Source organism: Hydractinia symbiolongicarpus, chromosome 4 (genome assembly GCF_029227915.1).
Source record: "Hydractinia symbiolongicarpus strain clone_291-10 chromosome 4, HSymV2.1, whole genome shotgun sequence".
NCBI lineage: Eukaryota > Metazoa > Cnidaria > Hydrozoa > Anthoathecata > Hydractiniidae > Hydractinia > Hydractinia symbiolongicarpus.
In genome coordinates, this window is record NC_079878.1 from 11255536 (window position 1) to 11272386 (window position 16851).

At 35.0% G+C, this 16851-nt stretch overlaps 1 protein-coding gene and 1 long non-coding RNA gene across 3 annotated transcripts; one reads left to right on the plus strand and one right to left on the minus strand.

The window, feature by feature from the left end:
• Positions 1–569: 569 nt before the first annotated feature.
• On the plus strand, positions 570–8131 carry LOC130641245 (zinc metalloproteinase nas-14-like). 2 transcript variants are annotated; one of them, XM_057447964.1, is made up of 11 exons: positions 570–740; positions 2622–2681; positions 2765–2923; positions 3923–4040; positions 4778–4848; positions 4929–5033; positions 5969–6026; positions 6110–6269; positions 6490–7141; positions 7295–7489; positions 7831–8131. In XM_057447964.1, exons 1-11 carry the CDS (start codon positions 641–643, stop codon positions 8037–8039), a joined length of 1887 nt encoding a protein of 628 aa, XP_057303947.1. In that variant the 5' UTR covers positions 570–640; the 3' UTR covers positions 8040–8131. The 2 variants fall into 2 exon arrangements, with proteins under 2 accessions (XP_057303947.1, XP_057303948.1); XM_057447965.1 differs by lacking the exons at positions 570–740; positions 2622–2681; positions 2765–2923 and adding an exon at positions 3320–3359.
• Positions 8132–11960: 3829 nt separating this feature from the next.
• Positions 11961–16477, minus strand: LOC130641246 (uncharacterized). Its single transcript, XR_008982442.1, has 2 exons — positions 16023–16477; positions 11961–12293 (listed from the first exon to the last, which is right to left on the minus strand). It is a non-coding gene; the product is annotated as an uncharacterized LOC130641246 (long non-coding RNA).
• Between the last annotated feature and the right edge of the window lie 374 nt (positions 16478–16851).

Here is a 16851-nt window from a genome sequence, read left to right on the forward strand (position 1 = left end):
TTTTGCGGTTTTCACTGATATTCGCAAAAAAGTCCCGCAAATCATTTTTCGGCCCTATATATCCAAAAAGAGTCCCGCAAAGTATATCGTAAACCGTGATTTACAAAATAAGTACCACCAATCTTTTAAGACTCTATTTCTTTTCGCGTTAGCCACATGATGTAAAGGGAAAAGAATGAAGTATGAGAAATACATTATGTACACCACATTAAGAACGAAAATTTTCTTTCTTTTAAAAAATTGCTTTTGTATATTAGGCTTTGCATATATCCAAACAGCCTTGCTCCTTTCCAGTAGCTATTATTTTTTTTAAATTTTAAGTTTCGATATCAAAAAGATACAAAATGTCCTGGGGACGAGGTAAAAGCAGCCTCATTTTTTAATTTATAATATATTTATTTAAAAAAGAATTAACTGTGGAACCAAAAAGTATCAAAGTCTTGGCCGCATCGCGGCTCATGACGTATGATCTTATATTTTTTTCAATATTTTCGTCGGTGTTTCGATACTGTCTCGATTCAATGAATTTTAAACCGAAGGTCTGGTTGATAGTTTTTTTAAAAACCGTTGGAAAATATGCCTAGAGGTGATGAAGCGGAACAAATAAAAAGCAAGCTTAAATGAGAAAAGCGATTTAGATATGGAGATCTTTTATACGTTTTTTTTCTGTGTTTTTTATCACCTAGCATTTGGTAAGCCGACTGCGAAATTATCTACAGTTATTCACGGAAAGGAAAATGGTATGTTAGCTTTCTCAGGGAAATCTCAGCTTCATTTGCTGCTCTTTGCAAATTAATTTTATACTGCGAACTGTGTTATCGTTATTTAGATACCTTAAATAGTGAAAAAGAAATTTTTGAATAAAAAGCAGTTTACTAATGCTATCTAAATTTGTTAAATGCATCAATATCATGTAAAGACGATGGGAGACATATATTAAATGCAGGAATCCTCTGTTCACTTTGAGTATGACTTTTTGCAAATCTATGCTCTGCATAGTTTTACCTTCAGGCTGAAATGTACGATTAGTTTAATCTTCCTCCAATGTTTTATTGAAACAATTAGTAAGAAAAAAACTTATGATGTCAACAGACGTACATCTCTTTCTGTTTTTAACCTCGTCCCCAGGGTTTTTTGCCTTTTTGACATCGAGGCGGGCGGCAAAATAAATTGTTTAGCCGTCAAGTAAGCGCTAGCGGCCCTTAGGCAACATACCCTGGGGATGAGGATGCGTCAAATAAGCGATAGCGGTTTTGACATTAGGCAACAACGCTGGCGAAGGATGATAAGTTATTCGACTTTCTAAACTAGATTTCTTGTGATGCTACTTCCGGTACAGTTTTTTGATTATTTTCTTGAAGAGTTTCAAAAGTTTAAGGTGCGTAATAGTTATTGTTCTTCTTTTTCCAAAGAGCTAACAAGAAGGAGCGGAAATAGAGAGGAGTTTTAAGAAGCATCTCTTTCTTTAAAATCTGTTGTACTGTGAATACGCCCACTCTCAAATAAACGCCCATCTCGAGTAAGCACTCACACTTTTTTGCAATTTTTTTTAGTGTCGCTCTCAAACAGGCGCCCAGGGACTGTTGTTGGCAAATATCATTAGAGTTAAAGGAGTGGCCACTAATTATATAGGCAAATTCAAATAGTAGTAGTTAGAAATACTAAAGAATATATTCGCAATGTTATCATAATGCACTGACACAAAATTTATTAATGAACAGCAGTATCTACATAACATGAAAAATCTGCAAATTACACATATTCTAATTAGCAAAAAATAAAAATAAATTACAATAATTAAATTGAAGATCAGTTTTTATAATATCAATAAAAAAGCATTGTAGATAACGCCTGCGAACAACTAAATAGCTACCTCCGGAAAACTATGAATTAGGAAAAGTCACAAAAATCAGAACCTTTTAAAGCAATTCAAAAAACAGGAGGGCGGAGAAGCGCCCTTGCCTGCCACACAAGCCGGTTAGCGGTCAGTAGATGGCACCAAATGGGGTGACAACACTGAATTTAAAGTGCGTTAGAGTGGGGACTCGAACCTGAAACCTATGATCACAAGTCGAATGCGATACCACTACACCATCCTCACAAAGAGCAAAAAGTTGTAACAAAGTATGATATAGAGTGGGAAGGGGTTTAAATTCAAAGTAAGGCGCCACAATGTGTAAAAATGTTAAATAAAATAACAGTTAAAATAACAGTAGATGAAGAAGTCGTAATAAATCAATTGAAGCCTCACCCCATCGTTCGTTCCCGGGTCTCTTAGCTGAGCTGTTATTACGGAGCAACCAAATTAAAAAGGCAAAATGCCTTGGAAAGGTTGACTCAACGCCAAGTGTTGCTTAAAAGGTTGAGATAGAGTCGCCCTGCACTAAAGTTTCAAGAACTGCGACATTTTATTATTAAAACCACAACTTTGTCCCCAGTTTTTTTTAAATTGCACAGACCAAGTCCCGTTTCGAATAATATAATTTATCTATTGTTGAGATGGGTATTTTTCCATTAGGAGTATTTCGACATTTAACCAAAAAAAGTCAAATCTGTTTGTTTATTAGTTTGTTTATTATTTATTTGCTTATTTATTTATTAATTTATTAATTTATTGACAGATAAATATGAAGCACATACCCATGACGACTTAATGAGAGAACATGAAATAGAAGAAAAAAGTAAGCAAATTTGTCATTATTAAAAACTAAATTGATATGTCAGCTGGTAAGATTGACTAAAAGGTGATTGTTTCTCTGAACAGCTGAAGAGAGGGTTGCAAATGTTGTGGAAGGTGATATGAAGCTTTCAAATGCATTAAAGGCACTCAGAAATGGAAAAGAGGCGGATTCGAGGGATGTCCTCACTATACCACAATATCAATGGAATAAAGAAATACCATACATATTCAGTGATACTGCAGGTTTAAATTTAATTATTTATTCATAATTAATTAATGGTTGTGGAACTTCATTAAATAATTTTAACTTGTTACATCAGACTGCACCAAAATATGGGACCTCATGCCCAGTCCCCCTCGTTTCATGAGCGTTTATCACAACACGAGATCTTTGACTTTTTAAAGTGGAACAATTAAAAACAAACAAAAGTTTATTTAAACTTGAGGAACAGCTCACGTGCAGTCATTAAGGTTGTGTATGTGTTATGTGTAGTGGGATCGTGAGATAAGAACTACATGTGTTTTATGTTCGTGTTACTTATTCACGATATTCAAATAACTAACTCTTATACAACACGTGAAATGATGCGTATATACTAAAGGCAAGCGAGGCAAGTCTTGCTTTTCCATACAACATATGGCTGAAAAAGAAGGATGCAACTTTTAAATCTTTTAACGAGTAGGTCGATTCTAGGAAGAATATGGGATGTACTTTCAAGTCATAGTAGTTATTATAGCATGTCAATCCAATGTTTTCATAAAAATTAGCAAGCTTGGAAATTATAATTTTTAAGTGCGTTCCCATTGGTTAATAAGAAAACGTGAAGAAAAAGTAAACATTTCGGATATATAAATTTTTGTTTTATAAGTTTTTTTAACATTGTATAATTAAGAAAAACATTTCCAAGCTGAATAACTGACTACAATTTTTAATTTGCCGAAGAATGGCTGTTCTTCCCGCATGTTTTGTCACACCAATACATTTCTATAAAACTAATCTTTTTGCAACAAAAAATCCTGATTTGAAACTTTCCGGCTATCAATACCCTAATTAACCTCTCACTACCTTGTCCACACTAAACACTGCCAGTGCTTGCTTAATGTGTTTATATTGTAAATGTTAGATCTTTGTAGCCCGTACCCAAAAGTTTAACTAGAATTTTTTCAGGCCACAAAGCAAGACTTGAAAAAAATTGTTATTCTCCAAATTTAAATAAATTATATATGTGTTATATATCTAAGGTGATTATCTGAAGAATGTCGTGCAAAGTGCTATCGATGACTTCAACAACTATACTTGTGTCCGGTTTGTACCAAGGACCAGTCAAAGTGACTATATTCAGTTTACAACAGGTTCTGGGTAAGATTGGTTAAGTTAATATACACACTTTTTATCCTAAGCATTTAGTTGAACCTGGAGTTTATTACCATTTCGATAATTTCAGCCTCAAAAGTTTCTTAGTATTCCTCACTTGATCCTGAAAGTTTCTTAAAAAATATTCTATGAATAAGATTTTTTTAAGGTATATAGGAACAACATTTGCTACGTTTTTATGTATTTCTTCTGTTGTATGTAGAAATTTTCTGAAATTAAAGATCCCGATCTCCCAAAGTTTAACATTTGCTTTTTCTAAAGCTTGGTTTCTTAAACTTTTATTTGAAGCAACGAGAGGACACGCCCCTTTTTTAAGAAATAGTATAATTATAAATAAAGAGGTTCTATTCTGCCTAATAGAAGAGCGTTATTGAGGTATTCTGCTCAATAGAACAGCGTTATTGAGGTATTCTGCTCAATAAAAGAGCGTTATTGAGGTATTCTGCTCAATAGAAGAGTGTTATTGAGGTATAAAAGTGTATATTGAGGTATCACAGTATCACACCCTGTTAAATAGCACCATAGATTTATTGTACCATACACATTGGAAAAAAAATATTACAATTATTCTTCGCCGTCTTTTGAAATTCGTTTTTACCAGGATTGTACTCAGATAGAGAAACATTTAAATTTACGTAAAGTTTTTTGTTAAAACTTTGTTTAGCATTCCAAAATAATACTGCTAATGCTTATTAAACTATGAAAAACTGGTTATTTTTCAGGTGCTGGTCATATGTCGGGAAGATAGGAGGCATGCAGGAGATCAATTTAGGAGCTGGTTGTGAATTAAAAGGTAAGCGCTCGCTTATCATCTTCCATAATGATTTCATCAATTGGAAATTTCAAATAATATCAATACCATTGTTTTTCCAGGTACAGCCATACATGAGATGATGCATTCGCTTGGATTTTTTCATGAACATACTCGTTTAGACAGAGATAAATATGTAAAAATCAACTTTGATAATCTTGTTCCAGGTAAACTGTATTTTATATGTGTAGTAGATTCGTTTACAGCTCGCAGTTTAGGCGACCTCTGATCGAATTTTACTCAATATTGACATATGCACTTGGGCTCTGTTGACAGCCTAGTGTAAGATTCATCCCCAATTCTTCCCGTGTTCGACGTCCCTAACCTTGTTTGATATTCGCTGCTCTTAAACTCCATATTACGTCAATTACCCAGTGCGCAGTGTTTAACAATTACTATCTACTTGTTGACGGCGCATTTCACCTACCAATTGTAACTATCCATAGGGCCATACACAAGGCCAACACACAAATCAAAAGGGCATTATAAAACGATCTTGAACCATTTCTCTTCACCAGGCCCATAATAATGACTGATCGCGAACTTCAGATCGAGTAGCTTTGATGATTTTTATCATGGATCAATATCACTAACCGGACAGAAAGGGTATAAGAATCACTTGTCTGATAAAGCCCTTCGTTCTTAGGTTATCCTTTTACCCGCCTAAACCCGCCTTCCTCTCGTAATTGAAAATCAGAAAGCAAGGACAGCCATTTTAAGAACAAAGACATGTCAGACAGTATGTAAAAGGTACAAAACGTAGCACTGTTTGAAGTTCGTCAAGAATGTACGCCTTATTTTAGCTGACCCCGAGGTCTTATTGGTATGCATATAATAGAAACTATATCAAATAATAACCCTTTAATAAACTCTACCGTGCAATATTATCCGGGGTATAGACCGAGCCTGAGAGATTGATACGTTGACCGAGGCTCAGAGATAGACAAGACTGATAGTTCCGTCTTAATATATCGCATTAAATCATAGATTTTATCAATATCTGATATTTAATTTACATTTAAAAAATTGTTATAAGGTTTATTTATTTACTTATGACTATAAAAAATTCCATCATAATGGTTTTAGCTATTCGTTTTTATAGGAGTTGATGATAATTTTAAAAAATATCAGATAGGCATTGCAGACTACTATGGCCAAGGGTGAGTGACAGTAAAAATAACTTCACTGCAGTTAAATCAGCACGAGAAAAATTTTATTTAATTTTTACCTTTATCTTTCTCAGTTATGACTTCAGCAGTATCATGCACTATCGTACGACAGCATTTTCATCTAATGGACAAGCAACTATTATTCCCCTCGACCAGAGTATCGATACAAGCAGCATTGGTCAGAGATCAGGTTTCAGCGATATTGATTTGACGCAGATAAGAAAAGCCATGAAGGTTTGAACATTATTAGTTATAATTAATTAAGCGGGATAATCTCTTTAATTCCTATTTTTCTATTCCTGATATTTAAAGTTCCCATTTGAGCTTGGCAAGCACAGTACTCAATTAAAAAAATATCAAAGTTATCAATCTCATATTATTCTTTTTTATTCCACAACCGGAATCCATTTTAAATCAATAAATGTAACGATCTAAAACATATTTGCTGTTTTAGTGTGATGAAATTGTAAGCACAACGAAATCAACCACAAATACACCCACCGGAGAAGTTCCAACAACAGTTCAAACGACACAAACAACCAAAGTTTTGCCAACCACTGATATTATTGTCGATATAAAAACAACAACAGTCAAGCCAACAACAACAGTCAAGCCAACAACAGTCAAGTTAACAACAACATCATCAACAACAACTGAAGCAGTAATATCCACAAATAACCCCACCACAGTCAAAGCCACAACTGTTGCATCTACAGTAAGTAAATCTACTACAACAAAAACTACAACAACAAAAAAAACCACAGTTAAGCCAACAGCTATCAAGGATACAACAAAAGCTCCACCATCAAATCCAGCTCCAACGACTGTTAAGGTAGTTTCTTCATCGACACAACGATCAACAAAACCGCCACCTTCAAACCCTTCACCAACAAAATCAAAAATTTTAATAACAACAACAAGAACGACGAAAAAAACGACTACTACAAAGAAAGTAAAATCAACACCTGTTCCTCCAGCACCATCAAAACCTCCAAAACCACCACAAGCAACTGCTGACAGAACTAAAGAAGTCGGTAGCATCTTCCCCAAAGTGACGAAAATACCGCAAATTTATAATGGGCCACCACTTTCAACTCCATGTTCAGGTAACTTTATAATATACTTATTCTTTAATATTGACTATATTACTTTTTTGAAGTATAGATCTAAACAAAAGTGAATAAACAATCCGCCTTCACTTGTTTCTTTCCTTTGTTTCTGTTTCCTATTGTGTTTTTTTACTCCAACTTTAACTCCAGATTACCCATGCTGGCCGCATGATTTTTCTTGGTCAATGAGCAGCACCACGAACAACTGCAATTGTCGACACATCATTGGTAATTGCCATTGTAAATGCGTGAATATGGACAATGATATTGTCAACGAAGGAAAAGGGAACCATCTTTGTTATAAAAGATCAAAACATGATCCGTTATTTATTTGGACAACAAAAGGTATGTGTCATTGAAAACTGGTAAATGAATAAATTTCTTGTGTGTTAGAATAGCAAACCTAACGAGCCCAAACACGTCAGTACTAAGTGAAAATTTAAGGTCATAAATAAAGTTTCTTGATAAATGTTTCTTTTCTTCCTTCACTTAGAAATTTAAAACTTAAGAAAGATGAAATTTCATAAAAGCCGAAAAAAATATTTGCCGGTCCTAAGTGATGAATATAAACAGAGTTGACGAACATTTAGGTCGCCGGAAATCATAGGTCGCCTTTATTTGCCAATAATTATTAGGTCTTGTTGCCTCCATATTATGTGGCAACATTTTGAAATATTTTGTTTCAGAAAAACTTCCTGGCAAAAAGTGCATAGCAAGTCCGAAACAGAATAACGGTCAGCAGAGAAAGAAATACTTGTGTTATTCCAGCATACCAGGCTACGAGTTAAAATGGCTGGACAGTAACGATAGTGGCAGACTGAAGATGAGGTGCGTGGACGCTTACAGCACAAACAGTGGAACTAACAAGCTATTATGTGGAAAACAAATATTGTAAGGATGTATAAACAAAACTGCATCATTGTAAATACAATCATCAACATGTACACAAGCAACGATTAATTAATTAAACAATTTATAGACAACAAACTATTTTTTATGTCCTTGATAATAAACCAACCAGTGGCCTTGTGGTAGAGCGTTTGCCTTCAGTGCGGAAGGTCTCTTCGATCCTTTCTGCTTACCGTTCAGTATGAGAAATAGGATTGATATCTTAGGCGGTTGTCTAGTTAAGCGGTTGTTGTGCTTGCACGCCGTAGCTCAAATAGGAGCTTTAAATGCACTAGAACCCCCTTCGCAGGAACCTCATTGATAGCAGTTCCTATAGAAACTGAAGAGGTAATCCTGGGTAAATAATAGTAATAATAATAAAACGCCTCAACTTCGTCCCCAGACCCATTTTTTTCTTTCTAACAATCTAGGACGGCGAGAAGAAATGATTCGCGCCGTCTTGGATATCAAAAAAGCGAAAAATTGCCCTGGAAACGAGGTTGAAAACGCCTATATAAAACAAAACTGTTTCGGAAGAACAATATATATAATTTTTACCCGGTGGAGGGAAGGGTTGCCTTTGTTGATACCGAGGGGCAGGCAGTTTTGCAAAATGGAATGCTTACAGAATTTAAGAACAATGCAATTTATCACACAAATTCATTTTTGGCAGTGCATATTCTTTACCTTTTTTTAAAAAATTTTTAACACTAGTCGTTAGCCCGTGGAAAAACCACGGGTTCGCCCGTCCTTTTTTTACCGCATTGCGTGCGTATTACTACTTGCGCAGCTAAACTACCATTTTGCGTGACAGACAGACAGACTTACACGGGCATTATAATATAGACTAGTCGTTAACCCGTGGAAAAATCCACGGGGTCACCCGTCCTTTATAAATTGAATTTCGTGTTTCCGTAAAAAAAGTCAAACAGACGCACGAACAGACAGACGGAATACGGCTATTATTAAAGAGACTAGCCCTTAACCCGTGGAAAAATCCACGGGGTCGCCCGTCCTTTATATATTGCATTTCGTGTTTCTGTAACAGGACGCGGTTTTTGCGGACAGACAGACAAAATACGGCTATTATTAAAGAGACTAGTTGTTAGCCCGTGGAAAAATCCACGGGTTCGCCCGTCGCAGCTAACCTACCATTTTGCATGACACACAGACGGACGGACGGATAGACGTATACAGGCATTATAATGTAGACAATCGATGGCCCGGAGAAAAATCCACGGGTCTGCCCATCCTTTTTATACCACTTAAGCGTGTCTCGAGTTTGGCTTACCCCAGTGTCGAAACGTCGGGGTAAGCCAAAGTCAAGGTGTGACCTGACATTGAACACTCTGTGGAACGCTTAATAAGAGCCGTAAACTGTGCCACACGATCAGGTGGAGCGCTTTAGTACAGGTATACAGTATGTCGTAAATTAAGTGAAGCGCATACACCATTATAGTCTTGCGACTGTAACATATTTTTCAAAAAATATTTCCTCAACGATAGCTGAAATAAAAACACAGTTTACAAACAACAGTCGGTACCCCATCATAGCAAACACAATCAGTCAATATTATATTATTTTGCAGAATAAGTTTTTGTGAAGTTAAAAAATTTATCGTGACACTGGGCTAAGCGCTTACTACAGTTAAACCATGTCGCACATGCGTATAGGAATAATACACCTTTGGAAAAAACTTTCTCACAGACTCTGTTTAAAAAAAACACAACAGGGCTGATCAGTTAGTCCAGGTAAACATTGTAACACTGGGCTAACCGCTTAGTATAGTTAAACTGAGTTGAACAGGCGTATAGGCGTAATACCCCTTTTCCAAAAAAAATTCATTGCAACTTCGGTTTTAATGAAAACACAGGGAACAGCCTGTCATTACCGGTTCAGCTAAAATAATCTGTCAGTCATTTTATTTGCACAAAAAGCTTTCAGGAAAAAATAATAAAAGACCTACCTAGCTAACTGCATTTAGCATAACACTTTTTGTTTAAGAATTGTTGTAGCCAAACTGCATTTTTATACTCTCAATTTTTTGCCAAAGATAGGAGCTAACTAAATGGCTACAGTCACAACACAAAAATAAATGGTGGGTAGGATAAAAAGATGTTATACCATACAGAATAGTAATAAGGTTCTAGCTAGCTAGCCTCCAAAATCTTCGTTCCTAGCCAAAAATCCTAAAACTGTTGCGTTTAAGATGTGTACGTGACTAAAAACGTGACAATATATTTATCTTAACATTTTTTAGAACATACATAAAAACAATATTACGAAAATAAAAAGCTTATAGAAGACGAAACAGAATTACAAACAGCACTGACCACCATTACTTTAATAACTAAAATGGCCATCATGTTTCGGTCCTCATGTTTCTTCGTTGGCATGCCCAGGCCGCGAAAGTTTTGGATTGGTTTTTTAAACAATTAAGCGTTTTGATTGATGTATTATGTGCGAGCGGTCAAAACAAAGTCAGTAAAACTGTCAGTAAACTGTCCCATTTGTTTTCTGTAGCTTCTGAGCGAAAACAGCGATTGAGGTCACGGGGGTAATTATTATTAAAAATGGCGTATTAAAATAATGCATTCATTTTATCACTAAATTTATTTCTCTTACTTATGGCAATAAATTAAAGTAATTCAATTAATTAAAGAAATAAATTAATTTTTAGAATTTATTTTAATCAATAATAAGATTTGCGATTAAACAACCCCCTGTTTTCTAAAAATTCGCGGAAAGATCAAAGGAATATCGGTAACCCTTTTGAACAGACAGACAGACGACGGCTATTATTATAGAGACTAGTCGTTGGCCGTGGAAAAATCCACGGGTTCGCCTGTCCTTCATATTTACCCGCCGCAACAAAGTGGATAACAATTTATCGCATTTGATATTCGTGTTTCCGTAGCACGATTTTTTAACTCAGCGGGGGTCCACGCAGAGACAGACAAAATAGGAAAACACTAGTCGTTGCCCGTGGAAAAATCCACGGGTTCGCCCGTCCTTTATATTTACCCGTCGCAACAAAGTGGATAAAAGTATATCGCATTTGATATTCGTGTTTCCGTAACATCATTTTCTAACTCAGCGGGGGGTCCGCGCAGAGACAGACAGACGGAATACGGCTATTATAATAGAGACTAGTCGTTAGCCCGTGGAAAAATCCACGGGTTAGCCCGTCCCAGCTAAGCTACCATTTTGCGTGACAGACAGACGGACGGACAGACGTATACGGGCATTATAATATAGAAGCCCGTGGAAAAATCCACGGGTTCGCCCGTCCTTTATATTTACCCGTCGCAACAAAGTGGATAAAAATATATCGCATTTGATATCCGTGTTTCCGTAACATCATTTTCTAACTCAGCGGGGGTCCGCGCAGAAACAGACGGACGGAATACGGCTTTTACTAGCCATAGTTACCACTAATGCGCACGGAATTGCTAATAATGATTTAAAACATTTACATTTAGAGCAAGATTGAAAATTAAAATGGAAAATGGTGGTATTAGAACTTATTATTTTCGTTATTTTCACATTTCGCTAAGGCTCATCTATAACGTTGGATCCTGAAGACTCTTTCTTAGATCTTGATTAAACACGTAATCATTGCTTTTGAATTTTGGTTAAAATTCGTTCAAAAGACTTACGCATACATTTTTTACTTAACAAATCTCCGAAAATTCTTGTGCTGAAATAACAAATTGTGTCCGAAAGTTTTTCTGGTGAAACATTTTCCACCAAAAATTTTAGTTCTGCGTGATAACGAATATGATAACAGAAATGCAGTACGGAATTGCAAATTTTTAAATAAAAAGACCTGCGACTTGAAGATTTCCATCATTAGTCTGAAAGATTCTGAAATTTGAAGTAGACTTTAAAAACGGAGAACAATGGGGTATATAAACACATCATAAGTATCCTAATTCTCAATTATTATTGTAATTAACGTAAAATACAACTTAATATATAAAAAATATTTTTTTTTACATATAGTATATATTCTAAAACAATAGTTAAAACTTTAACTGGATTTTTTTATAACTGATCTTGATCTGAAAAATTCTGAAAATTCCAGGATGCAGGATTGCTATGTATGAACTTCATGATTCGAATATATATAATAACTTCTGAACAAGTTCAATTTCAATGAATTATTACTCAGTTAAGTTACTAATAAAATCCTTAAAAATTTCTCTCTTTAAAGATTTTTCGAAAATGCTGATGGTGCATGGTTTGATCACAGGTGATCTGAAAAAGAAAGTATATTTAAAATTAAGAAAGAAGAATACAATTTTACCAGGAACTGAATTAATACTAGGTTGTTTAATTATTGTCTACTTCTCTGATTTAAAGTTAGAATTTAATAAAAAGATACAAATCAATGCCATGTGATGCACAAAAGGTATACTATATAAATATTTATATAAATTTAGTCAAGCTGGTTTTGATATGATTGTTAAACAAGTAAAATATTAAGCAGGCGATACAAGATTTTCAAACCTGTGGACAATAAAGGACTTATTTTGTCGAAAATCGATTTATTGAATTATATATACAAATTTGATTGTTTATTATTGAGGAAATTGATTGGTCATTGTTTTCGAATTGAATTCAACAAGTTGATACAAAAAAGGGTAGACGCTCAATTAATAAATTTGTCAGATTTGATAAATCAACATCATATTATAATTTCAAGAAAAAACATGAAAAAGTGAAGAAAACAAAGAAACATACTGTGGGTAGCGTCTAGTTGTACTACAACAGCTAATTATGTTATGTTGTTGGTTAATTTATCAGTTCAACTTGACTGTTCCGTGTAATGAACAACAATATTTTTTCATGACTCAACAAATATCTTTTTATATATACACCTGATAGTAGCCCCACAAAGGTTCCTTAAGAAGTTATTTTACTCACCCAAAACACCTGTACTTTTTACGGTGTATGTGGCATATCAGCACCCTCGTTGATAAAATTACATAGGGCAGGATAAAAGTTTTTTGTTGCTTGCGACTTTTGAAAAAAAGGGACTCTAATGAAAGCACTATTTTGTGCAGTTCTAGCTTGATAGCTGTAGTACAAGTAAGAGTAGTTTTACTACTATTACCTAATAAAATGCAAGAATTTAAAAATAAGTATTTAGCTCCCTAGCTACATAAGTAAAGCTATTACGACAAGCCAGACCCTCGGGAAGGGGAGACCAACAAAATGTAAGAAAATAGTCATGGCCATACACGGAATCTTCTGTTCTTGATTGACTTTAAATTGTAATACATTTATAAATTGCGGCCTTTGGATCAACGCCATAAACCGTTCTGAGTTTAATTTCATGTAAGATATAAGTAATCCTTCTACTTACTTACTGTTAACAAGTTTGGCAACAACGTGGATAAACAAAAACAAATCTTTTCTTGAAGATAAATTCACGTGCAGCGACATTCAAGCACATTAAACGAGACAATATTACAAAGCCTCAAATTAGCATAACAAAAGAATCTCGACTAACATTTTTTATGGCAGTCAAATCTTCAGAGACAACAAGGAAACCGAGACAAGATAAGTTTTGCTCGATCAGTGTTTTTTTTGTCTTGATGGTACCAAACACACAGGTTGTGTTATATCAAACCTAGGTTGGATGTTCGAGCCGAAGTCCCCCGCGAAGTTAAGAGTAAGAAAAAAACTTCTCCATAACACCACAAAATATATAGTACTAGTCGTTGCCCGTGGAAAAATCCACGGGTTCGCCCGTCCATTATATTTACCCGTGGCAACAAAGTGGATAAAAATATATCGCATTTGATATTCGTGTTTCCGTGACATAATTTTCTAACTCAGCGGGGGTTCCGCGCAGAGACAGACAGACGGAATACGGCTATTATAATAGAGATTAGTTAGAAGAGTCGATTGATAGGTTCAAAATTGTGCTAAAATATAATAAATCAAGGTTGCAGTATACTGCAAAGCAGTTATTCAAATCAGCCAAAAATACTCGAAAATACGTTAACATTTCATCCCCAGGCTTTCTTTGCTTATTACGGCCTCCGTGCGTCATATGGGATTTAGAAAAAATCGCAAATTAATTTTGTTTTTTTCTTAACATAATTTAGTTAGTTTTTAAAATTAAATAACCAAATAATAACAGTTAGTATAAATGTGAGGCTGGAGTCAATTGCAACTGGAACAAAACCAGCTTTGCAATAACTCCTTTTAAAAACATAGTGAGGCATGTCTTCGCATTTTCTCTGGAACCATTCCAGACATTTGTTGCATTCAAATTGGATCTTGTGATTTACGATGTTTATTTTTTCTGAGATAAATACAAAACAATATACCTAATACCTAAAATATACCTAATAAAGTAAAAGGTTTTATTGTTCTCAGGAATATACTTAAAGTATAGACGTTGTACTCACTCGTGTCGAATAGCTTATCTTTTTTATGGATGGAATATTACCAAACGGTATTAATTTCGTGTTGAAGAATAATTTCCTCTGCTTCCGTTCCAATATGTCTTCCTCCCCACGCAAAAATGAAGGCGAATCGATCGCGAAACGTTTTTAAATGAAATGAAATAAAATTAAAAAAAACACGAGTTAACAATTTTCTATAAATAGCAAGTCTCATATTTTTCTACCAAATAGAAAAAGCATGTGCGCAAAATTTTATGTTGTTTTGCTTTGTGTTCGGTATTTTTCCAGTTTTCTTTATGTTCGAGATGTCTCCAGTACAAGTGCGACATGATAAAAAAAATACGACCTACCAATCGACTCTTGTAACTAATGTTTTCCGACAAAATACGGCTATTATTAAAGAGACTAGCCGGGAAACCCGGCGTCGAAACGCCGGGTTAAGCCACAAGTAAAGGTGTGATCCGGCATTGAACACTCTGTGGAGCGCTTAATAAGAGCTGTAAACTGTCCCACACGATCAGGTGGAGCGCTTTAGTACAGGTATACAGTATGTTGTTAATCATTTGAAGCGCATACAACATTATAGTGTGCGACTGTAACATATTTTTCAAAAAATAACTTTTCCGCAACGATAACTGATATAAAAACAGAGTTTACAAAGTGTTGTTACTCCATCATAGCAAAAACAATCGGTCAATATTATTTTATTTTGTGGAAAAGTCTTTTTAAAAGTTAAAAAATTAATCGTGACACTGGGCTGAGCGCTTAGTACAGTTAAACCGTGTTGTACAGCGTATAGTAATAATACCCTTTTGAAAAAAACTTTCTCGCAGACACAGGGCTGAGCGGTTAGTCCAGGCGTGATTCCCAAGAAAGTTTAAAAATTAATTGTCACAGTGGTGGGCTGACCTTAGTATATACAGGTAAACGGTGTTGCACATGCCCATAGGCGTAACAGCCTTTTACAAAAAACAGTCTGTTTTTAACACTGGGCTAACCGCTTAGTACAGTTAAACACAGTTGAACAGGCGCATAAGGCGTATTACCCTTTTCCAAAAATGTTCATTGCAACTTCGGTTTAAATAAAAACACAAGGAACAGCCTGTCGTTACTCGTCCAGCCAAAACAATCGCTCAGCCATTTCATTTGCAGAAAAAGTTTGCAGAAAAATAATAAAATATGTAGCTATACCTAGCTAGCTAACTGCATTTAGCATAAAAATTATATATTGCTTGAATATTGTTGTAGCCAAACTGCATTTTTATACTTTCACTTTTTAAGGAGCTAGCTAAATAGCCACAGCCTCAACATAAAAATAAATGTTGGCTAGGATAAAAAGCTCTTATACCATACAGAATAGCAATAAGTGAGGCTCTAGCTAGCTAAGTAGCTATAGCTAGCTAATCTTCGTTCCTAGCCAAACATCCTAAAACTGGTGCGTTTAAGATCTGTACGTGGCTAAAAAACGTGACAATATATTTATCCTAACATTGAAAACAAACAGAAAACAAATATTACAAATATATAAGGCTTTTAGAAGATAAAAAAGTCAAACAGGCCTACAAACCTCACACACTGCCCACAAACACGACCATTATCAAAATGGCCTTCGTTCCGCGAAGATCTTGGATTCTTTCTGGTCGCGAAAATCTTGGTTTTTTTTTTAAAGAATCAGGCGTTGTGAATGGTATTCCACGCGCGAGCGGTCAAAACAAAGTCGGTAAAAATATATCGCATTTGGTATCGGCGCGTAATTTACAAAATTTCGTGTTTCCGTTACGGGACGCATCTTTCGCGGACAGACAGACAAAATACGGCTATTACTAGCCATAGTTACCACTAATGCGCCCCGAATTACTAATAACGATTTCAAACATTCAAATTTAGAACGGGATTTAAAATTGAAATGGAAAATGGTGGACGTTTGAAATCTATAAAAACTGCAGTGTTAGAACTTATTATTTTCGTTATTTTCACATTTGGCTAAGGCTCTATCTATAAAGTTAGATCTTGATTAAATATATGTACACTTTAAACGCGTCTAGCCTTCTTGTTGTGTAATTTCACGTAATCATTGCTTTTGATTTTTGGTTAAAATTCGTTTAAAAGACTTACGCATACATTTTTGACTTATCAAATCTCCAAAAATTCTTGTGCTGTAATAACAAATTGTGTCTGAAAGCTATTCTGCTGAAACATTTTCCGCCAAATATGACGAATATGATAGAAATGCAGTACGGAATTGCATAGAGGCTTGTGAATAAGCTTATTGCCCAGGGGAAAATTTTTAAATAAGAAGCCCTGCGACTTGAAGATTTCCGTCATTAGCCTAAAAGATTCTGAAATTTGAAGTAGACTTTAAAACGGAGAACAATGGGGTATATAAACACATCATA

What these genes read in the sequence shown, in the direction of transcription:
- LOC130641245 (XM_057447964.1), top strand. Translation starts at nt 641, where the DNA reads ATGGAGATCTTTTATACGTTTTTTTTCTGTGTTTTTTATCACCTAGCA. An exon ending in AGCTGGTTGTGAATTAAAAG is followed by an intron (nt 4,849 to 4,928) that starts GTAAGCGCTCGC and finishes TTGTTTTTCCAG; the next exon opens with GTACAGCCATACATGAGATG. An exon ending in CTTTGATAATCTTGTTCCAG is followed by an intron (nt 5,034 to 5,968) that starts GTAAACTGTATT and finishes TCGTTTTTATAG; the next exon opens with GAGTTGATGATAATTTTAAA.